The sequence below is a fragment of the Canis lupus genome, chromosome 18, assembly GCF_048164855.1.
Source record: "Canis lupus baileyi chromosome 18, mCanLup2.hap1, whole genome shotgun sequence".
Classification (NCBI taxonomy): domain Eukaryota; kingdom Metazoa; phylum Chordata; class Mammalia; order Carnivora; family Canidae; genus Canis; species Canis lupus.
The window spans coordinates 30,264,560-30,289,525 of NC_132855.1; the positions used below are offsets into that span (position 1 = coordinate 30,264,560).

The 24,966-nt window shown below is 34.1% G+C and overlaps 1 protein-coding gene across 26 annotated transcripts in view; it reads left to right on the top strand.

The window, feature by feature from the left end:
• CRPPA (CDP-L-ribitol pyrophosphorylase A) overlaps positions 1–24,966 on the top strand; it is a 292,251-nt gene that overhangs the window by 190,625 nt on the left and 76,660 nt on the right. The window contains exon 12 of one of the 26 annotated variants that reach the window (XM_072783932.1): positions 18,053–18,101. The exons of the other annotated variants lie outside the window; for them this stretch is intronic. Within the exon in view, the coding sequence (XP_072640033.1) occupies positions 18,053–18,079 (27 nt within the window). The 3' untranslated portion in view covers positions 18,080–18,101. The remainder of the gene's footprint in view (positions 1–18,052; positions 18,102–24,966) is intronic. 26 annotated transcript variants of the gene reach the window in all.

Sequence of the window (24,966 nt, forward strand, 5' to 3'; positions counted from 1 at the left end):
ACTGTCCCCCACAATAATACTAGAGTGTTAATATTAAAGTTAATAATTTAATATCCCATGCAAATTAAGGGATTGGTAACTTAAATAGAGCTAGAAGTGTTTGAATGAAAATATATACACACACACGTGTATATACGATCATACACACTGTTTTCAGATATATGAATAGAGCAATGACAGCTGGAGATGGGATAGCAGGGAGATCGAGTGCCAAAAAATATGCAAATGTATTTTGATGTTTGTAATTTTTTTTGAAGAGCTTGATCAAAGTCAGATCCATATCAAAGACATTAGGGAACATTATTGATAGGCTTAGTTCAGTTTAGGGAACCTTGCATTATAAAGTAATAGCTATAAGATGGTGGTGTTGTCTTTGAAAAGTTGAGACCAATTATATTAAAACCATATAACCCAGATGTGTTGTGTCGTAGAGGCTTCAAGAAGAGTTTCCAGAAAAGAGAGGTGCTATAGGAACCTAAAGGATTAGAAATAAAGACTCCAAAGAATCTGACATCCTATTGGTAATCCTTAGAGAAGACAGGTTTGTGAGCTTACAGGAAATACTAAGAAACTTCACTGAGAGTAGTGATTTTCTATACACTGGACAATAAAACAACTATATTACTAATCTCAATGCCAAGTTGAAAATAAAACTAAATTTTAGTCTTTGTCTAATTTCTGATATTTTGACTAATGAAATAGAAAAAAAAAACGGCACATCAGGCTGTGATTGGGAGAGCAAACTAAATAATTAGTCCCTGGAAAATTGAGGGTTTTCTAATGTATGTGGCATTATTTCAGCCCTTTGAAATAAAATGTGTTGTATATACACTCTGAGTTTTATGTAGATTTTCCTTAAATAACATTGGAGGGGATATCTTTGTTTATTTTCATTTTGTGGAAGACTAATTATTCAAACTTCAGAAGCAGCTGTACAAAGAAGTCTAAAATTGCAGTGTTTAACTGAACCAAGTGGAGACCATCACATGCATGCTAAAGGACTTGAAAATATCAAGTAGAGTGGGAAGTGAAACTAGGAGAAATGCAAAGTGAAAATAAGTATTTAAAGATCTGACATTCTAAGCCAATGGCAGTAACTCTGAATACTTTGAAACATTTGGGGGCATATAATCATTATTAGATACTTCATATCATTGAGAATTAAAGGTAATATTTCTAAAGCCAGGGATTAGTTAGTTAAGGCCCCTTTTCCTGGAATGAGAGTTGGTTACATATGAATTCCTTATTTTTTGCCCAAGTTACTATTTAGGAAAAGGATAGTTTGTAAAATGAGAACATGTGTTTATTGTCTCTGAGAATTCTATCAGCATTTCTGATTATGATCATAATGGAAATATAGAGGAGCCTTCTCCACTGAGAATCAGGGAGATATGAGTAATGTTTGGCAAATAGATTTGTGTATGGAAAATGGTAGGTTTATTAGTTTTCCATCCATCTCATTACTCACCTTTGACAACTGGTAAGGAAATATATTTTAATTAAGCTTCAACTTACTCTTACTGAATGCATAATGGCAATTATATACTAATGTTCTTAGGAAATGAGTTGGTAACAAATGTATCTACAGTCACTTTGAGAATCTGAATTTTAATGGACAGAAAAAACATGTTTTACAAAGATGCTATTCACGATTATTATTGGGCTTCTGTCATTGTTTATATTTTGTATGTTTTTAATCACAGTATCATGCTGAAACCCTGTATTAGGATGATTTAGAAGGAAATACTGTTCAAAGAGTACCCACAGATAATTTTCCAATTTTTAACTAAAATTACATAGTTTAATCTTTTGCATGTTTATTTATTTTTTAATTATTCTCTGTATTTATGGCTTAAAAGGTCTAAATCATAATACATTTTTTTAACTAGGCCACAGATCTTCTATATGAACAAATTTTTTTGCAAGGTTGTTCAGAAGCACAAGAGATTAATTTTTACTATAGGACATACTCTGTTTTTGTTTGCTTAACACAAAAGCTTTTTCCATTAAAATTACTCAAAGAGAAAAAAGTTGTGTTTTTTTCTTTTTATTTAACATATGTTTGCAAGCTGAAATTAGGGCAACGTGAAGTGTATTAAAATAAAGACCATGAAAGTAATCTATATACCACTTACTGGTATGTTCTTACATTCACTTTGCAGGTTTGAGGCAACTTGGGGCTTTTTAAAAAAAATTTTAAAAAAAATTTATTTGAAAGAAAGCGAGGCCACACAATCATGGGAAGCAGCAAACAGAGGGAAAGGGAGAAGCAGACTCCCTACTCAGCAGGGAGTCCAATGTGATGCAGGGATCCATCCCAGGACCCCTGGATTGGGATCCTGACCCAAAGGCAGATGCTTAACTGACTAAGCCACTCAGGCACCTCTACTGTCTTCTTACTATAAAGATAGAAAAAAAAAATTGATTCTCTAGTGAAAATAAGTGTTTTTGAAAAGATATAAACAGCAAGTGACATAATATTAATGTATAAATGTGTACATTTATGGTTTTCTGCTACATCTGCATTATACTATGTTATCTCTAGTTCCTTTGTTGTGAGAAGTCAGGTCATTTCTTGTCTACTGTGCCAATGTCTTTGATTCTGACTTGATCTGTTTAGTTTTGAATTTTAAATGGAATAATGGCACATACACAGGTTTAAAATGTGCTGTATTCTTCATCATCTTAATCCTCTTATACCTTGATTAAATTTCTGACTTAATATTTAAAATGTTTTGTTGCAATTAAAGGATTTAGACTCTTTGGGGAGGGTGGTCACTCTGTCTCTCAAAAAGTGCAGCATTAACATAGTACTACTAGTTTTTTCTGACTTTGATGACTAGCAATAGTCTAAAAATGTAGATGAAAAATTACAAAAAAATATAGTTACTGAATTATCAGTTCTGCTCCATGGAGAGAATGGGCATGTTCCCTAAATCTTATTTTTTTATTTGGATGTTACATAAAGTTCTCCCAAAATATGCAGATCAAAGAGCAATGATTAAAACATAAAATGACAAATATTTCTGAACCTTGATAGGAACTTTAATAATGAAGGCATTACATTTTTAACCTGAAAGTAACCAGTTTGAATAAGTGTATAAACACAGTTGGGGAGAGTCTGAATGATTTTCAAGTGTGATCTGACCAATAAAATTTCAAAAAGCTTCTCTGTATTTTCTAAGGTAGTGCCTTCCCTCTTAAAGTTCATTCATAAAGGCTACCAGGCTTTGCCAGCAACATCACAGGAATGTGGAGTTTCTTCACAAATACACTTTCCTAAGTCAAGTAAATCACAAATGAATGCTTCCTACCATTCCTCACATTTTTGTGGATTGTTTTAAGATCTTGGAAAGAAAGACAAGTTTTGTTTTTAAGTATGTACAAGTCCTTTGTAAGCATCCTTGTGGTGGCTCAGACCCTTGACCTCAGGCGGAGGTTTCAATGAAGGAACTATTTCAGGTTAACTGGGTGTTAAAAATGCATCACTTTTGCTTTTTAGAGCTTAACTATTTCCACAGGTATGTGTTTTCCAGAGGTTAGCTAAGCAAGAGCAGATGCAACCCTTGTGGTAAATTCATGAAAATCAGTAATAAGGAAATAGTTATTTTGGTTTCTTTCTTTTTTTTTTTTTTTTTTGTTATTTTGGTTTCTGCCAGCAGGGCTGGTTCTGGGGGAACCTCTACCTTTCTTAGAACCCTGTATATTGCACTTGGGATTACAAATCAGCTAGTGGATCTTTGGGATTTAAGAAGGCATATGTACTGAGACAAAATAGCAAAAATTGATCTTGTCTAGGTCTTTGAGAATAGTGAATTTCACGACCAAAATATACAATAAAGGAAAATAATCAGTAAAAATCCCCAAAGCCTATCAACTTAAGGTTTTTTAAAAGAAGCCTTAGAAAAGTCAAAGAAACTAAATTTGCTTCTCCCATAGCTTTCCTTACTTTAACAAGGCTTATGAAGGAAGGGGAATTCTTCTTTCCATGGCATTTTATTTAAGTAGTCTCATCAAGTATCCTAAGTTTGAGATATAGTGGCTAACTTACTGCTAACTTAAAGCCTTTTCAGTCAAAGTTTTAATTGGTTTGTGTTATTTGGATATTGGTTTAATTCACATTCACTTTTGAGTCGATTCAAACATCATGTGTTTTTCAGATGCTTAAGGTATTCTAGATGGAAAACATAAAGGTTTTTAATCAAAATGCTAAGTTCATTAGAATTTTTATTTGCGAAACGGAAGTGTAGACTGATAGCAAATTACAAAAGTTAACAGATTGACAATTTAATGAGCTGTATAATAAACACACACTTGCACAGTTATACAATATAGAAATATGAATTTTAATGTCACCTTAAATGTTCTGCTTGTTAGCTTGAAACTTTGAAGTGCTTTTTTGTTGTATTCGAAACATTATTAATAAATGTATGTGAAGATACTAGCTTTCATAATGCATATATTTCGATATTATGTTTTTTGAACAAAATTTTATGATTATTTAAATACTTAAAAAAATGCAGCATAAACATGAGTTTCAAGAAAATTTACTGGAGAAAGATCACAGCAGACTGGAGTTTTGAGACTGTTGAATTAGCCTGATGAATTAGTTGGTTTATCATTTGGGAATTTTTAATTGTGAATGTCAGAATCAAAATACAATTTAACAATGCAACTGACAAATCCAAGACTCCTACCTAGCTTTTGGCTTTACTAGACCCACGCACTCAAAGGGACATTACTTTTTCTCAGTTTGTTTCTCGCTCCTCCATTCCTGTCTATACTCAATAACTTCATTCTTTATTCTCATGTAATTTTTAAAAGTTTTTATTTTAATTTCAGTATAGTTAACATATAGTGTCACATTAGGCTCAAGTGTACAATAAGTGATTCAACAGTTCTATACTTTACTTGGTGCCCATCATAGTAAGTGTACTCTTTAATCCCCATCCCCTGACCCACCTCTCCTCTGGTAACCAGCAGTATGTTTTCTGTAGTTAAGCATCTGTTTCTTTCTTTCTTTCTTTTTTTCCCCACATTTGTTTCTTAAATTCCACATATTACTGAAATCTTCCAGTGTTTGTCTTTGACTGACTTTCTTAGCATTATACTCTAGCTCTATCCATGTTGTAAATGGCAAGATTCCATTGTTTGCCCGCCCTTCCTTCCTTCCTTCCTTCCTTCCTTCCTTCCTTCCTTCCTTCCTTCCTTCCTTCCTTCCTTCCTTCCTTTTAATGGCTGAATATTGCCTTGTGTGTAGGTGTGTGTATGTATCAATCTTTATCCATTCATCAATCAATGGACAGCTTGGGCTGCTTCTGTAATTTGGCTATTGTCAGTAATGCTTCAATCAACATAGGAATGCATGTTTACCTCTGAATTAGTGTTTTTATAATATTTTTGGTAAATACATAGTAGCTTAATTACGAGATTATAGGTAACTTTTTGTTTGTTTTAACTTTTTGAAGTTAACAAAAACTGTTTTCTACAGTGGCTGCACCGGTATGCATTCCTACTAGCAGAGCAGGAGGCTTCCTTTTTCTCTACAGCCTCACCCATACTTGCTATTCTTTATGTTGTTGATTTTGGTCATTCTGACAGGGGTCTCCTGTAATTTTTTAAGTAGTATCAAACATAACCATCAGAGGTTACAAGTTTATAGTCCTTTAGTTTAGTCTACTCCATGGAAAAGATGGTCTTTATTCCAATATTTTTGCCAAAAGTCTTGTTTCTTGCTTTCGTTAAACTTGTTTACAAAACATGCTTTTATTTTCTGATTCAATTATTGTGGCCCAAGTGGATATTCATTCTTTTAACAGGCTTAGATATAATATACCTACCTCTGAAGCCAGGTCACCTCACCCAAAGAACATGGATACTATAAGGACTGGGTACATTCCCAAAAGAGAATTGTGGAACCATTTCACACATAGGAAATAGATGCTGAGCAGACGCAAATTCTGTATTTGTTAATGTTCCGGACTGAGTGTTTTTAATCTCCTCCAAATTCATATGTTGAAATAGTAATCCCCAATGTGATGGTATTAGGCAGGGAGGTCTTTGGGAGATAATTATGTAATCAGGGTAGAGCCCTTATGAATAGGATTAGTGCCCTTGCCCTCTGCCATGTGAGGATGCAAGAAGATAGCAGTATGTGACACAGGAAATGGTACTCACCAGATACTCATCTGCCTGTACACCTGTGAGAACTAAAGAATTGTTTAAGGCACCCAGCCAATGGTAATTTATTATAGCGGCCTGAACCAAGATGTTTCATGATTTGGGGCATTTTTCTGACTTAGTAAATACATAAGATAAAGACGATAAATATTTGTATCCACATGATATAAATTGTGGAATTACAGAGTATCATATTGGATTTTTAGGAAATCTTTTTTTCAATTTTTTTTATTTTTTATTTTTAGGAAATCTTAAAGTACAGCGTGGCAGGTTGTTCTTGAAAGGTTTTCAACCAATTCTTTTTAGCCACTTGTGAAGCATACTTTAAATGATACGTTGCTAAAAAACAGTTCCAAAGTTTAGAAAATAATGACTCTAATTCATTAAAACTATTAGCCACTGTAGTAGTTATACCCATTTGTCTTATCTTCATTCCAGCATGTTCCTGGCAGAGGAATGAGAATAGGTGACACTGTGAACAGGATTCTTTATTTTTGTGGCAATGGAAGGAAATGGGTTGAGAACTACTCTTTTACCTTTCAGTCTTAACATAATTGCCTTCCCCCCCCCCCCCAGAAACCGTTTCCATATATTTATGCTATTTCTTTAGTATTTAACTTTGGGTGTCTTGTATTGACTTCTTTCCAGATATGATCAGTAGTGAATATTGACCTTGTCCTTCCACCACTCAAGTACTCAGCACCCATCATACTTTTTCTCCACAGCAGTTTAACACAATCTGGTGCACAATGTTTTTAATTATACGTATTTATTATCCATCCCCCTTACCTAAAAAGGAACCTGAAGGAGCGTATGTATGTGTTTATGTGAATACATGTCTTTTTTTCTGGCTTAGTGATGTATTTCTAGCATCTAGAATAGTGCTTGAAATAGTACCTCAACACCAATATGTTAATTTACTAACATGTAATGTGCAAAGATGTGCATATATTTCCAAGTATTATAAGAACATCATAAAATTGAGAAATATACTTATTTACTATCTATGACACTTCTGTGATTAGTGTCCACGCTACACCTGTTGTATTCCTGAAAATGTACAAAACATTCACAGAAAAGTGGTTAAACCATATATTTATGTCATCAGTTGAATTTATACAGAGGTAAAAGTGAATAAATTCTGATGTGTAGTTCAATATCATAAGTAAATGCCAGTTGGCTTATTCTAGAGATTCAGAGATCATTTATGTTATTAAGTCTACTACAATAATTTACCATTTATGGAAACAAAAGAAGAAAGATATCTCAAGTTGGAAGAAAAATGTGATAAAATTCATCACTCAGTCATGATAAACTTTTGATTAACTGTAAATAGAAATAGTTTCTTAACCTGATACAATAATTTACTGAAAAATTAAAGCAAACATCAAACTGAGTTTGTGTTGGGACTGTTACACCTAAAAGAGCAAGAAAAGAATGGCCATAATCACCCTTCTGGTTGACTTTGTTCTGGATGTCCTAATAGAGCAGTAAGGCAAAAGAGAAACTAAAAGGTTAATGGATTGGAAAGTAAGAAAAAAAAAACAAAAAACCTGTCAGTATTTGTAAATAATATGATTATCTCAGAAACCTCAAGAATTTATAAATGTTTAAATTTTAGAACTCAGGAATATAGGCTATGCTAAGCAGCAAACTTTACATGGTAGCTTTTATTAAATAGTTATACTGTGTGTTCTTTGATCTCTTCTTTCTTATAGGATCTGCAATTACTATTTCATTGACCACAAGTTAATGTTTTTTTTATGTATTCATATTTCTGTTCAAATTATCTTCATTCTTAGCTCAAAAATGATGAAAGATATTTAGAAAAATATAAAATTAGTAATTAAAAGTAGAGAGTGAAACTCTTTTTGATTGTGATGAGTTCAATACCAACCTTCCCCTGGTGAACTATTAAGCAATAACAACTTTTGAGATCTAGGTACTGTTTCTGTTTCAGGTTTCTGCATGCTTTCTCACCACATTACCATGTGAACATTCATTGTCAGGTAGCTGCTTTGTTGCTTAAGGGAATTGGTGATATGCCAATCTATTAATCTTTCACAATATTAGGAATTTAAATGTACATACTACTTTTTGGAAAAAAGATAAACTATTTTTCAAAAATTTTGGCAAGAAAATTTTAATTGATTTTTAAAACATCCTAAGATACCATAAGGTAATGCACCTGGATTAATAACATGGCGTCTAGAAATCAAATTAGGCAGTAACTTAAATTTTTAGTTGAAACTCTATGCCATGAATCATTCTAGTACTTCATAAGTGTTTTGAATTTGTAAGAATGTGAATGTCATACAGAAAATATTTAAGGTAAATTGTATTTATGGTATTTCTAGATGCTCATTATAATGTAGCTAATATTGTGATTAAATATGGCTCTTGATGTAAAAACAATTAAATACTATGTAGATTTGAGGTTTGTAGATGAACATTACCAATCTAACATGAGGCATGCTTTTCAACATCCATGACATTTAACAATTTTTGGTCACACTGAGGCATGGATTTAAATCACTGCAAATTACTGTAATGATGACGAATGTGTTCTTAATATTTAAGTGTAACCATGCTGCTCTTTTGCACAAGAACTCATGTGAAGTGATAGAAATTCATTTATTTGTAGAAAAATATTCATGTCCATCAAAGTAAATACATTTCTTTTGTCTGTTTACAGATTTTTAAGGTGATGGTTTTGTAATAAATTAGAGTGGAATGTCTGATTGACTTGGGTCCATAAAAATAACGAAATCTGGAACCTGGAAACACCATTAATCAATCTATCATAATGAATTCTCTAATCAGTGCAAAAATGATTCAAGTGAGAAAAACCTTTACTGAAGTTTAAAAAAAATATGCTTTGAGCATATACTCGGAAAACATAGGAATTCTACATGGAAGTGTGATTCAGAAGGATTTTATTTTTATGGTAATATAAAAATTATTTTAGTTTTTGTTTTACAGAATTTTTTCTTTTTTATTGGCTGATTCTACAGAATTAGAACTTTAGAATCCTACTAAATGTCCTATATGTGTTAGTAGAATTGTTAGATTTATTGCCATCAATTAAATACTTTAGTCCTTTGATTAATTCTAATGTATTTTATTGGGAAATTTTGTCTTGAGATGCTAATCTGGATTTTAAAAATTGGAGTCTTCAGATATACTCTCTACACTACCAGAGTCACTGCTGTCAAAGATAAGCAAAACCAGATATTAGTTAAAGCAATGAAAACAGATTTTTTTCACTAATTCCTGACAGTAGGAGAAAGAGCTGAGCTCTATTCTGATTTGTGCAGAGGTGACTGGAACATTTAAAGGGATAGTGAAAGAGTAAGGAGGAGCAGAGAATGGGGTACAAGTAGAAAGTTGCAAAGGATGTCAACATAAATGTGATTAGGCCATATGCATCTGCTTGCTAGTGATTGTTGGGATACTGTCCTCCAGAGTCTGGGAGACAAAGGAAAGGACTTGAGAAATACACTCTTGACATGTAAGAGATACACGTACATCGCAAAGGGACAAAGAAAAGATTCATGATTGTAAGCCCTTGTCAGTAAACTCTCTAAGGAGAGATCAAGGGGCTTATCCTCTGGTAATGGTTAGAACACACAGTAAATTCTCTTGCATTGTTTTCTTAGGCAGGCATTTTGATAGGGGCTTGGGGTCATCCCAGGAACATGGCCTTAATGCTGCTAGAGCCATGCTAGAGTCTTGTCAGCTCTTAGTACAGGGTTGTGGGCAGAGTCTTATGTGCAATTCTCATTACATTACACAAAATTCAAATGAAAAAATTTCTAATTTTCCAATAGAAAATAGAATATTATTAATTTGACATCTAAAGGGATAAAGGAGATATGTTTTCCTGAATTGATTTTTTTTTTTTTTGCATATGAGGCAATGCTAAGGGCTACAAATGTATTCCTTTTTTTTTTTTTTTTTTTTTGAGGGAAAGTGAATTGATGTGATTTTAAACTTAAACCATATACAATTTTGCCATGCACACAATGGAAGCCTGCTACCACCATGTCCTCATCAGCCTAGTCCCCAACTCCCTTCCCTGACAGTAGCATCTCTCCTTCCCAGGTGTGTGATTGGTTTTCGTAACTAGGTTTTCCTTTCTGTGCTCTCAAGCTTTCTTCAGATTCACACGATGTATTCATGCTGTAGGTGTGCCATGGTTACTATATTTCCCTTTCTCTGTTCCACTTGAGTTTGGGTAAGTTTTTGCCTTTTTAAAAAATTTCTTTCCAGCCATGTTGTCAGATCAATAGACTGTTTTTTGTATTTCACTGAAACATGATTGTCAGCATTTGAGTAATCACAGTTGGCATATTTCGCATTAAAATAGTGGACATCATTAGATTATAAGAGACATTATAATGGAATCAGCATCAAAACTCAGAGTAATTTAGTGTTTGCTAAATTTGCCATTCAGGGAGAATGTAACCAAGAGTGATTTGCCATTCAGGGAGAATGTAACCAAGAGTGATGGCTACTTCCATTTGACCATTTTGCTGTAAGGGGAACAGACCTCCCTGATCAGTCCAGGTGACTCTTGTTGACTATGAGTTCTGGAATTCTGGAGTCTCAAACCTGAGTGTCTACTGAGAGACACTACATCTTTGAGACTTTACATCTTTGAAATTTGATCAGTCACACTATTTGGAAAACAGCACTGCATTTCTCTTGAATGAACTTGGTCACGATATCTATAGTATTACATTTCTTAAGATAACCCCACTAACTCTGATTCTTTATCTTATTTTCTTCTTTTGCCCATGCTTAGCTGAGTGAACTTACTAAGTGTAGGGCATTTGTTAAAATTGGCCATTCAAAGAGGATGGGAAGAAGACTAGCATTTTTGAACACTGTGCTCTAGGCACTTTTGTATATACTCTCTTGTAAGTTCAAAACAGAACTGTGATATGAGAGTCAATACCTCCACTATATACTGGTGAGGAATCTCAGACCTAGGAACTTAAATAACCCCTTTTATCATAAACTAATAAGTGGTTGAATCGGGTTTGGACCTCAGGTGCACAACAATGTTCACCTGCTCAGTGAAGCTTTAGTGAAAGAGCTTCTTTAAAAAATTACTGTAAAATGAAAACCATGTTACTTTATTAGCATGTAGTGGACTTCTGATTTATCCTAAAAACCGAACTTAAGTTCTCTAGATTATTTTGTGATCCAGTCTTTGCTTCTTGGCTATTGAGGGTGGAATGATGCTGGGTATGGAGGTTGTCAGGGTTTTTCCTTAATAGAGTGTGGAACTGGGAGGAAAGAAAGTAATCCTGGCCTTAGAGCACCTGTAAACCCAGAACCAGCCTTTGTTTTCAGTTGATACAGAGGAGTAAAGGGCAAGAAATGGAGCTGGAGCAAATAGTTTATTCCCCTGCGGTAGCAAGAATGGATGTGCAGGGTAGAAGGGGCCTTGGAGAAGAGAGCCCAAACACAGCCGTAGGAAAATGCCCTAGCAAAGGGATGAGGCTTTTAAACTGGAGTACCCACAACCTGGCCCCAGAGAAGAGGAGGAAGATCATAAAATTGCTTGACCACTTCAGGTACCCCTGAACTTCCTCAGTCAGAGTGAAGCTGAGGACTCGGCAGGACTTGCTCTGCAGCATTCTAGAGGTGGGAGGCTGAGGGCCTTCTCTGATCTTCTGGGAAATGCCCATCTCAGTGCATTTGGATTTGACATTGGCTGTGGCATCAAGACCCAGATAGTTTCCTTGTTTGCACTTCCTTGATCAGTATGGGTATTGATACTAGGAAAAGAAAAAGTTTTAATTTTTCAAAAAAATAAAGTAAAATTTTAAGTCAGTTTAAAAAAGTAACCCTATTAAAAAGGCAAAACTTCTATGAAATACTTAGTTCCAGGAAGAATAGTTCTTAGGTACTGATTTGTTTTACTGCCAGAATTGGCTTGGTGGGATACATTCCAGAGAGTACTAGGGAGACATAACACTGCTTTTCTAATACTATTCACCTTAATTATCTGCTTATCTTAATTATCTTTGCTTCCAGGGATTATTGTGTAGCTTACTTTGTTTTGGGTTGGGCTCCTAATTGTATATTACAAAGAACATTGTAAACAGTGTTTTTCATGCTTTTTTTTTTTTTTTTTTAATTTGCCTTCATGATTCTTTGTGAGGTGTGGTAATAATTGGCTGTCGTGCAGAATGATCTGGGAAATTTTTCAAACTGCAAAAATCTTTACTCTTCAGGTAATAATGCCGTATTCTTTACTTAAGAATGCCCCCCCCCCCAAAAAAAAACAGCAAAGTGTTTAAACTCACAGAACATAATTGTGAAAGTTTTTGCAAGTTTCAAAAGTGTTAAGGTAGATCAGACTACTCTTCAATCTGGTTATGTTTATCTTCAGTACTCTATCTTTACCATTAAGAGAGAGTATATCTTATATTCGTGAACCTTGAATAAAAAAAAACTCATAAAAACAGTAGGGCAAAATAAAACATCAGAAGTGAATTCAAAATTAGTTTTCATTGTCATGTAGATTGTTTGGGGGAGAGAAATATTTTCCGTAGATGTTTCTCTCTTCAGATACATGTAGTTAGGTTTGTGATGACAGAGATTATATTACAGCTCCTTGATTTACTACTTTGTTTAAAAGCCTTGTAATCAAATTGAGGAAAAAGGTTAAGAGGTAAGGGAATGTGGGTAGACATGGTAAGGGAACGTGAAACTGGAAAATAAGTGCTAACAAAAATATGTATGGATGTAGAACATCTCTTTAAGGGGAGAAGTAGGAAGTGTCTATGAAGAGAAGCCCTAAATTGTGGGCTCCTTATTGGGCTTTTACTTGAACAGAGTAGGCTCCGTATTCTAGAAATCAGAGGTAAAAATGCCCTGTCTTACCACTTATAGAAGGCCTCCATTGTGTGTATCTCAGGACAATGGTGGTATATCTGGAGAAATAAAGGCCTGTGTTCATAGTCCTTTCTGCTTACAGCATAGCTTAAAAGTCCTAAATTAGATTTCCTCCAGGGCTGACAGAGGAATCCTCCTGTGTTGTTGTTGTTGTTTTTAAATGTACATTTTAGGCAACATTCAGTGCAATATTGGTTTCTGGAGTAAAATTACGTGATTCGTCAATTGCATTGAATACCCAGTCTTCCTCATAATAAGTGTTCTCCTTAATACCTATCACTCATCTCGTCTATCTCCCAACCACCTCCTTCCATCACCCTCAGTTTGTTCTCTATCATTAAAAGTCTCTTATGGCTTGTTTCTCTCTCTCCTTTTTTTCTTTTCTCCCTTCCCATATGCTCACCTTTTTTTTTATTCCACATATGAGTGAGATCATATGGTATTTGTCTTTCTCTGACTTATTTCACTTAGCATAATACAGCATAGTTCTATCCATATCATTGCAAATGGCAAGATTTCATTCTTTTTTTAATGGCTATAATATAATCTCTGTCTGTGTGTGTGTGTATGTATGTGTATATATAATCTAATCTCACATCTTCTTTATTCATCATTTTTAGTATCACTCATCAGCGAAATAAAAATCCAAACCATGTGGGATACTATCTCACACCTGTCAGAATGGCTAAAATTAACACAAGAAACAACAGGTGTTGCTGTGGATGTAGAGAGAGGAGAACCCTCTTATACTGTTGGTAGGAATGCAAGCTGGTACAGCACTCTGGAGAACAGTATGGAAGTTCCTCAAAAAGTTAAAAATAGAACTACCCTATGATCCAGCAATTGTAGTACTAGGTGTTTACCCAAAGGATACAATAATACAGATTTGAAGGAAGTCCTGTGATTTCGAGGCCTGTTTATTCCCTTGTGTCACTCTGCCTCTCTATCTTCTTGCTTGTGAATTGTCATAGATGAACAGTTATTTAATTCTGTCATTAAGACTTAAATTGTCTGTTCCTGGTCAGTTTTTCTTTATAGAGTATTTTAGTTTTAGTGAAATCAACCGATCAGCCACAATGTGTGAAAAGTCAATATGTGAAAAGTCAAATTCATTGTTGTTTGGTTGAAGGAGATGATTGATGTTGGTGGCAAAGAGGTGAGGAGAGTTTTAAACTCTTGAAGAGAATGAAGACAATGCATAGTGAATTGGCCTTGTTCACACACAAAAGGATAAGCACAGAGGGCTTGTGCTTTGAGATATTTTTGTCCTGCCTCTGCAAAAGCAGTACTCCTTGACTGATTTATGAAGATTTTAAAAATGAGATATATATTTAACCCTTTTTATATTTATGGCATTAATGCTAAAGTGTTTATTCATTTCCTGCTAATATGAGCAGCAACTTGAGGTGGAATTGTTAAAGTTTATATATTTTAATTTGTGAGCACTCTGGTTGACAGTATTAATATCACAAATTATTTATTGAAGCAAATTTACATTAGAAGTAAAACAACTTTCTCTCTATTGAGCTATATAGAATATTCCACAAGTTTTTAATAAGTATTTCATGAAAAAGTCTCATAGTTAAGTAACTTTAGAGGACTATTAAATTTCTATAGCTATAAAGTCAAGACAGAAAAATCAATTTTCATAGCAACAAAAAATGGAAACTAAAAAGTATTAAATAGCATGATAAAAAATGAAAAAATAGAAATAGAAAAATTTTGACAATCTCTGTACTTAAAACTACAAAATATTGAGAGAAATTAACACCTAAATAAATGGAGATACATATTGTATTCATGATTTGTCAAGATGACAGTTTTCTACCAAAGGAGCTATGATTCAGTGCAGTCCCAATCACAATATCAAGAGTCCTTTATTCTTGAAAATAACAAATTGATCCTCAGATTTATATAGAAATGCAAGTGGCCTGGAATAGCTGTAGTTATTTTTTTAAGAGAACAAAGTTGGATGACCCACTATAACTGATGTAAAGGCTTCTAAGACTACAGGATCAAAATTGTAGGATTAGTAAAATTCTACAATTAAAATAGAACAGAATAGTCTAGAAATGAATCCATATATAAATAGGCAGTTGATTTTTTACAAAGGCATCAAGGTGACTGGATAGGGAAAGGGAAATCTTTCAGCAACTATTCCTGAAACAATTGGAAAGAATTATCAGAAAACACTGAACTTCAACCTCTGCCTTTCACTGATAGAAAAGGAAATTCAAGATGACCAGAAACCTAAATATAAAAGTTGAAATCTAAATCTGTAGATAAACCCACAAAAACATAGTTCGATCTCAAAAACAACATGTGAAGCATTAGAAATCATTTATGAAAAGGGCACCTAAGTGGCTCAGTCAGTTAAGCTTCTGCCTTCAGCTCAGGTCATGATCTCCAGGGTCCTGGGATTGAACCCCATATCAAGATTTATATATATGTGAATCTCTTCCTGTGAAGTTCAATAGAACGTAAAACCATGGTAATAAAAATCAGAGCCATAGAAAAAGGCAAGGGGGTGATGGACATGTTCTGTATGTTGATGTGATGGTGGATATACAGTTGTATTTGTCAGAGCTCATTAAACTTCACACTTAATATCTGTGCATTTTGTAGTTAATGAATTATGTCTCAAAACTAGTTTCCTTAAGCAATAATTTATCAAATTGTGCATTTTGCCTTTGCCTCTCTAAGCAGCCATGTCACTGTGATTGTTCCTGAAACTTCAGGTGCCTCAGAATTCTGTTATATTAACAAGGGTTTTCCAGAGAAACCAACCAATAGAAAATATATGGGGAAAATAGAGAGATGGACACTTGATGGTGAGAACAAACAAGTCTGAAATCTGTGGAGAGGCTGGCAAGCTGGAAAATGAGGCAAGATTTTGAGAGAACTCCACCTCCTCTGTGAAGTCTCAGTTCTGGCTCTTAAGGCTTTCCATTGATTGGAAGGAGCCCACACATATTATGGAGGATAATCTGCTGTACTTAATGTCAGTGGATTGTGAATATTAATCACATCTAACACAGTGTCTTCATTGCCAGTCTAGCATTAGTCCAAACAACTGGGCAGGTCAGATTATTCCTTCTTCATAGATGATCAGGATCAAAAAGATGGCATGATTTGTCAAAGATATCATTAAAAAAGTACCATGCCAGGTGTTGTTTTAGAAGCTCGGAATGCACTAGAGAACAGATAACAGGAAAGGCTCTGAATTTGTGGAGCGTGCATTTTAGTGATCAGGAGACAGTAAAAATAATAGAAAATTCAGAAGTAATTTAGAGAATGATAGTAATAAGTGGGGACAAAATAGGTGGAATAAGTTAGGGGGCATTAAGACTCTCACATGGGGTTTGCCTCATTAAGAAGGTGGTGTATTTCAGTGGAGTCTGAAGGACTCTTGTGGCTATCTTGGGAGACCCAGTCCAGTAGAGGAAGCCACTAGTGGGAAACTCCAAAGCCTGGTAACTAAGACTAGAACACTTGTCTTCAGTTGTTCATAGTTCAAGCCTGAGTATTGAGCACACTATTGCTAGGCATTGGAACTACCACAGTAAAAACATGTATTGTGCCAAAGAAATTTCTCATTCTTTATTTTCATTATAGGAGTGGTTTCCTCACCTATGAGCAAGGAAGTCAACAAAGGTCTTCAAACCTATTTTGCTCTCAGAATTATCTGTAGATACTAATTTTATGATTTTAAATATATGTTATCAATAAAAAGATACTGTAGACATTGCTGAATTCACAATCATATGTTATTCAATTGATAAACATCAGAGGTTCCATTACAATAATGCTCAGTGGTATATAATCTGTAGGCAATTCTGAGGTTGAAAAGGTCCCTCATTCTTGACAATGTTTGAAAACTCCTGTTCTATGCCACAAATTTGCCAGATTAAATTGGTTCTAAAAGCCACACCAAAATTTTGCTTTTTATAGAAACAAGGGAGGTCTTTGGACATTTTTAAATGGAGGAATAGCATGATCAGACCTGTGTTTTGTGGGGAGATTTTGTTTCATTGTGAGTTGTCCAGATGGATAACTGGAATAAATGGAAAAAATCTATTGAGGAATGCTTACAGTGTAACTATAGTTGCTTGATTCATAATGCAGGGATGCAGACTTCACTATACTTAATTTTTTGTTCCTCATGCCAAAAAGAGCTTTCAATACAATTTGTCTGCAGTATATGTTACTTAAAGCAGTATTTCCCAGTTATCATCTATTAAAAGTCAACAATTAATAATAGTTTTCTAGCTTAACCCTGCCTGAGATTCTTGAAATGAAACATTAGTAACAGTTAAAACAGACCCTTTCGAGGAGAGGATATACGTACATGCTAGCGTTTTGCAAGCTAATTTGTATGTCTGCAAGCATTTGACATTTATATGTTTGGATGAACTTTTATTTTAGCCTTACATTACTCTAGCTTTCAGAGTACTTATTTTAATTTGATCTTGATGGTGAACCAAAGAATTACTGTTGAGAGATTTGGATATGTGTATTTACAATCAGAAAAGGTCCCTCTGATACTTACTATTGAAGGTGTTAAAGTAGCAATAAATACTTGAGAGAGTTGAGAAAGATGGAAATCAACATATTCAAATGTGACAGGATAAAGCAATTAAATCTTTGTAAAGGATTTCCAAAGCCTGCATTTTACCTTGGATACTTTTACTTGGGATTCTCTAAGTGTTCTGTATTCTATTCCTCTATAGTATTCTTTCCCACTCTGAAGGGGCATTCCTTTGTGATTACTACTCTGATTCATGTCTTCACACTAACTAAATACACACTTTTGATGAATTACCCTATATTATGCTATATTTTGATCTTTGATGTTGCTCTCAGGCAAAATATCAATGTGAAATTGTAACAGTTGTTTGCATTTGTGTTTAATTCAACCTGTGTGGTACTGGCAACACTATGAATATTCATTCTTTGGCAGGACGTATGCTTCTGGCTTTGTTGCTGAATCAGATTTTCCATGCATGTGGGTATGTGGTCGTTCTTGCTCAAACATCTAGATGCTCGATTGCTAATGCTTCCCACTTGCCAGATGGTAAATATACAGCCACAGTTTTCCAGACAATTGTCTGGGTAGAAATCTTTGTACATTCTGAATTTTCTTTTATACTATTTTTTTTTAATCACTGTGAACATTAAATCTGTCCATAGCAAAAGTGCTTAACTCAGTTCTGTGAGTCTTCAGATTTCTATGCTTCTAGTAATTTTATATGCCATTAGGGAGTCTCTTTGCTTGTTAATACACTGGTTATTAGTGAAATAGGCTCAGGAGCACTCGTGATGAGATTGACTCTAGTATCGATGCCTATATCAGGTAAAGAGAAACAATTGCCATCATTGAAATCTACATAGGATTCTTGATGTGTGTCTATCCACCAAGGGACAGGAGATGCTGAATAATGATGAAACATGCCAAATGTATGCTTGGGAGTCAGTCATTTAGTCTGCATTCAAATTGCCTTTCTTTTCTTTTGTTTTTCTTTTTGATCATTAGGTTAGAGGAGCTGAAATAATGGTCCTTCATATCTTGGAACTTGTCAAGGAGCTATAAGATTTGGCATACACTAGTTGATTATTAATAAATTCATTTGGATTAGAAAAATGATAGTTACAATATTCAGATAATTTTTAAAGATTTTTTAATTGAAGTACAGACATTACATTAGTTTCAGTCATACAAATGGGGCATTTTGAAAGATGTGCATAAAAGTAATTCAATATAGCTGATACTGTTTTTGAGAAGTTGACCAGATGATGATGAATTACATTATTATTTACTATAGGAACTACTATGTTCTGATGCTGAGCTTAGTTTGTGGGTTCATTATCTAATGTTATGCTACAATGACCCTATTAGGGGAGTTACTACCATAGGTATGAAAACCGAGGCTCAGAGAGTCTGTGTCACTTGCCCAAGGTTATGCTGCTAGAAGAAACAGCAGACCAGAATCTCAAGTCAGTCTGATATGTAAGTCTATAATATTAGCAACTACAGTACTGTATGATACATTGTTTGAATATGTTTGTGGATACATACATGTAGATATGTGTGCATGTGTGTGTACATATACACAAAATAATGCTTAAGTCAGTGAATATGGGTTTTGAAATCTTACTGCTATCTATACCATCAAAAATGTCCTTTAATAGATGAGCATCTGTTATTGTATATCACTCCCTCTTCTTGTCACCTCTTTGTATCACCACCACACATTTGTTCTCGTTGTCCTCATTGTAAGATAGCACAAAATAAAGATTACTGAGGGGTTGAAATAATGACTTCATCCAAATGCTTTCCATTTTTTTCTCAGCAAGGCAGATCCTCATTTATCTAAGACCTCGGACTACATAACATTATAACCTGAAATCTCTATCCTGTGTTTTTGAACTTATCAACCTCAAGTGCAAATACACCTCAAGGTGTTTTTTAAATCTCTGATATAACTGTTTCAGCTACATGGCCCCCCAGACTCTACCTAACACTATTATTCTGTCGTTTGCTTCTATGAAGGTTTTCTTCTCCATCCTTTTATCCAGTTCATGTATCTTAATCATCACCTCCTCACTTCTCCTTTTTTTTTTTTTTAAAGTCTTTATTTATTTGACAGAGCACAAGGAGGAGGAGTGGCAGAGGGGGAAGCAGACCGCCTCTGAGCAGGGAGCCTGATGTGGGGCTTATTCCCAGGACCTTGGGATCATGACCTGAACCAAAGGCAGTCGCTTAACTGACTGAGCCACCCAGACACCCTATCTCCCCAGTTTTAAATTATTTTATTTTATTTATTTATGATAGGCACACAGTGAGAGAGAGAGGCAGAGACATAGGCAGACGGAGAAGCAGGCTCCATGCACTGGGAGCCCGACGTGGGATTCGATCCCGGGTCTCCAGGATCACGCCCTGGGCCAAAGGCAGGCGCTAAACCGCTGCGCCACCCAGGGATCCCTCCCCAGTTTTAAATAATTAATCCCTATTCATCCTATATCCCCTCCATATTGCTGAATTGTGTATATCTCAGGTTGTAGTCATATTTTTCCTTATATGGAGACTCCCATGTTTTTTCTGATGTTTTATGTTTCTGTATTTCCTTGGTGGCATCTATAATTATGTTGAAAATGGAAGATACTTGCTTATTGTTGAATGAGTTGCTTTGGATCTTTTAAGGTTCATTGAAAAATGAAATAGAATATTTTTAAAAATTGATAAGCAGAAATTAGGCTTGAAAGAATTAAGGAAAATACCTCATTTTATATAGTTTCTGTTAGATTCCTTGGGCAGGCATGGATTATTAAAATGCTAATAAAATGTCTTTCTGTCTAAAGGAAACAAAGAACTATATATGTATAGGCTTATTGGGCCCTAATCCAGAAATATTGCCATGAGGTTCAAGTTTTAGGAACAGAAAATCCCCTATACCATGACTAATTAAACACATCTGAAAAGAACACAAAGGAAACTGCATGATACATAGGCTTACTGGGCCTAAAGTATTGAGCAGGTAGCAGGAAGGTAATACTTAAAGAAAACTGTATCTTCATGATTTAGTCTGTAAATCATTGAATATTGATTGATAATATATACTAAAATTATCTGATATTTTGTTTTTAACTTTGGTATCCTTATGAAATTGAAAGGGGGAAAGGTTCTCTTTTTATTGCCTGATTATAGCATCCCCTCTAAATTATTACTCAAAAACCTTGTCTGAAAAGTGGAAATTATAAAAAGGAGTTTTCTTTCACTTAAATATTTGCAGTTTTTTTGTACATGAAAATCAGTTACAAAATTTTAGAGGAAAATCAATATTAAAGATCATTCCTAGATCTTTTCTGATAAGTACTTTCAGCAAACTTGCCGTGTCAGTTAACTCTAATATTGCTAAGTAGATTGCAGCCCTTGATTATGGGACCAACCTTTGATATTTTCATTCTCTAAGTCTGTCACTAGAGTGACTGACTGCTCATCTGTGTCCAGAAGTGTCCTCTGAGTGCATATAGGAACCTCAGGATAACATTTTGGTCTTGCTTTTATTAGTAGTAGAAAACCAGGACTCAAAATGTTTGCTAAGCCTAGATTGTATTGAACTGTATATTCTGGCTAACACTTCTTTGATAATCATTACCATTTTTATTTGCCTGAATAGGCTATCATTTTAAATATATTTGCTGAAAAATAATAAATACATCACACATCAATTAATGAATTGCTTTCAGTACCTTTCTTTTTTCAAAGAAGATGACAGCTAACATTTTAGTGGATTTCTACCTGGATAAATTCCTATGCATTATCAAATATGTCTATATTTATGTATGTATACATTTGGATTTTTACATTCTTCTGGACTTTCCATGTTTATCATTTGTCTTAACTGTTATAAGTTTATTTCATAGTCCTTTGATTCTGTAGGGAAGAATAAGGTATGAGTATATGCTATCATGTTCATGTGTGTTTATTTTTATAAAGAGAAATAGTCTGTACTTAGGAGAATTCTTAGGTTAAATAATGTGCATTTTTTTTTTACAGACACCACCTTATTCATTGCTTCCATAGCTAACTCATTATTGTGACTGCCACTTCTTTTGCTTGTTCACTTTTCCAATGCCTTGGACATGTGCCAGTAGCCATTAGTAGTATTTTGTTTATCACATGTCACCTAAAGTATTTATTTTCATCTGATTTTTCAACCCCCAGTGGAATAGAAGTATTTTAAATTGTTCTCATATTGTAATACTGTTATTCTCCTAATCATCAACTGACCTTGAGATAAAATTAAATAAGTGATCATTTAGAGTATAAGCTTTCCATATATCCATATCAGGAGATATCCACATATCAGGAGAGGCCACATGCAAAAATCATTGAACTTTTCTGTTTTGATTGCCACCATCTTTGTTATGCCACAGTTAGACAATTATAAAAGAGTAGATATGGGATAGTAAAATGAGTCTTGGAAACATTTATCAGTCTTAAATTGTCTGTGTAACATAGATCCAGTTATTTTACTTTTGGCAGTCTATCTTATTTAAGTCATCTTAAATGTAGAAAACTAGATGCACAAAAGTGTCCCAAACATTGGAAATGACTTGAAAGACTCCATAGAAATGGTTAAGTAAACTGATATATAACCTCAATGGTAGATAATAGGTTTATTATTAAAAATTGCTAATTACAATTACAAGAAACATGAGGAAATTTGTTATGTCAAAGTAATCAGCAATCAAAATTGTATGAAAAGATGATTCTAGCTATAATAAGCCATCTAGAATAAAGGAATGGGGATGATTTTCTTTTTAAAGTTAAAAACAAAACAAAACTCAGCCCACCTAAACACTGAGGAAAAAAAGTTAGGACCAGTGATTATAGTATGGTGGTGAGGCAGACTGGGGGACTTTGTGTTTACTTCATGTTCTTTAAAACATTATTTGTTTTATTTAAAATCTATAATAACTAGCATATGTGTTTTATCTCCCAGAGTGTCTTTGCCATTGAAAAGCAGTCAAAAAATATTTTCCAGACAGTATTTTTGATTTCCTACTAAAACTAATGTGATTGTTGTATTGATATTACATTTTTAGTTCATATGAGGCCATTTACTAATTTTTTTCTCAAATTTGATACTTAAATAGGTGGGATATCAAGATATATTAAGAGAAAAACCTAGTTCTGGGAATTAAATATGAAATGAATATAGATGAAACTGCAAGAGCATAGATTTTATGCATTACTTGCTAACTTAGAATATCGTGTATTGTTTTGGTAAGCCATTTATAATATTTAACTGGAAAAATGGTTAATGTTTGATAATAGGTTGCAAATCACTTTATGTTTCTGGGAAAACCTGAGGTTAATTTTTTTCTCTTGATTGAGCTGTTTTCATAATCAAGTGTTAATGGTAATGAAATTCTGTAATGTGGATTTGTGCATTAGTAAGTATTGCATTTTACAAATCTGGGTAACTACATAATATGTTTTTTATGATTTTTTACTGAATAAATGGGGAACTTTACATTTCTTTGTTTTGTCTTTTTCTTTCTTTCTTTCTTTCTTTCTTTCTTTCTTTCTTTCTTTCTTTCTTTCTTTTTTCTTTTTTTTTTTTTTTTTTTGCCTTTATGCAGTTTGACTTATAATGTTAAAAATTTTGCAAGCTTTTAACTGTGGAGATAAATACATGACATATATGATAGTACCTTTTTGATGAAGAAGTACACTTCAGTAAGATGCTTTAGACAACAATATTAGACAACAGTATTAGTATTTGAAATAATTAGTAATGATAGAGACCTACCCTGCTAGTAGGATAACTTAGTATCTTATTAGAAAACTTAATCTATGTGGGTAATTATTCTGGAAGAAATGGATTGATTTAAGTTGAGGGAATTTATGAGAAGAAATCATGTTTAGGAAAGGAAAATAAATAGAAGTTCATTCTCTAGTATGTACAAGATGGTTTATGCACAATATTTTGCTTGAGACTCTGAATAGCCCTGTGGGATGAGTTTGTATTAGTATCCTTATTTAACTGATGAGGAAACTGAGCCTCAGGGAGTTTAAGCAGCTTGCCCTAGATCAAACAGCAAGTAACTACAAAAGCTGGGACTTAAGCTGAAGTCTGTTTGTTGTCAAGTCCCATGTGTTCTTGGAATCTCCCATGGCTTTGTACTGTAGCAGGGAAAATATCCAGCCCTAAGTAATGATAGTAAACAATCACTGTAATTGTTTATTATATTACCCTGGTTCATAATTCTTAGAGATGCTTGGGAGATTCTGGTGGAATGACAATGATGGAGACAAATCATGTTTATTTTGCAGATAAGCCCTGCTATTTAAGGGCTTTTGCTTCAGAATTGTCCTCCATATGTTCATTAGGTCTAAAATTGAATAGTGAGCAAAGTATTTGTTGTGGTCATGGTGGTTTGTTTCCTACATCAAATCTATTCTAAATTGTTAGTCTAATCTAATCATGACAATCCTATTTTCCATGCTGATAATTAGCTTAACAGTAGGCATTGAAACTAATCCTATGCAATGAGACATAAAGGGAATTATGCTACAAGCTTATGGGAAAGTTTTCCTTGATCACAAGAAAAAATGATAGAGAATAAAGGTCTTCCTTCTTTCTCTATACACTGTTGTGTCAAGCTGTGGTTTCTAAAACCATTCTAGCCATCTTGATAGCCGTCTCTCAGTGGAGCCAACATTAAAAGGCCTCAAAGAAGAGAGAGAGAGAGAGAGAGAGAGAGAGAGAGAGAGCGCGCATTGGACCTTGGTGACATAGTCAAATTGCTATATTAACCAACTCTCTAGAATATATTCTACATTTTGATTTCTGTTATGTGACCTGATAGACATCTTTCTTATATAATCTGACTGGAATAAAGAATATTTGTTCTTTGCAGCAGATACCTTTTTTTTTTTTTTTTTTTTGGATATAGTATTTGGTTTACAGGGTTGGGCACTGCCAGTCAGAGGATCTAAAATGTATTCAAATGAGGATCTAGGAGGAAGATCCAGGGAGTAGAACACTGAGGCCTTACTTTTACAGGCTGGTGTATAGATGACCCTTGTTATTTGGTTTCAAAAAAACTGGAGAACTCTTGTTGTACCTTTGAAAATTGACTAGGTGCCTAAAGATACTGCAACATTAGAGGAAATGGTATGAAAAATTAACAGTACTGCATCACATTGGCTGTTTTTTTTTTTCTTTTTTTTTTTTTAATCCACAATAAAGAAGCAAACATAGGGTGAAGGGTGGCTCATTTGAAAATTGAGAGAAAAAACGTGGCTTTACTTGGACAGTACCTTTCTACATTAGCTTTAAAATTAAGTTGAATAGAATTTGA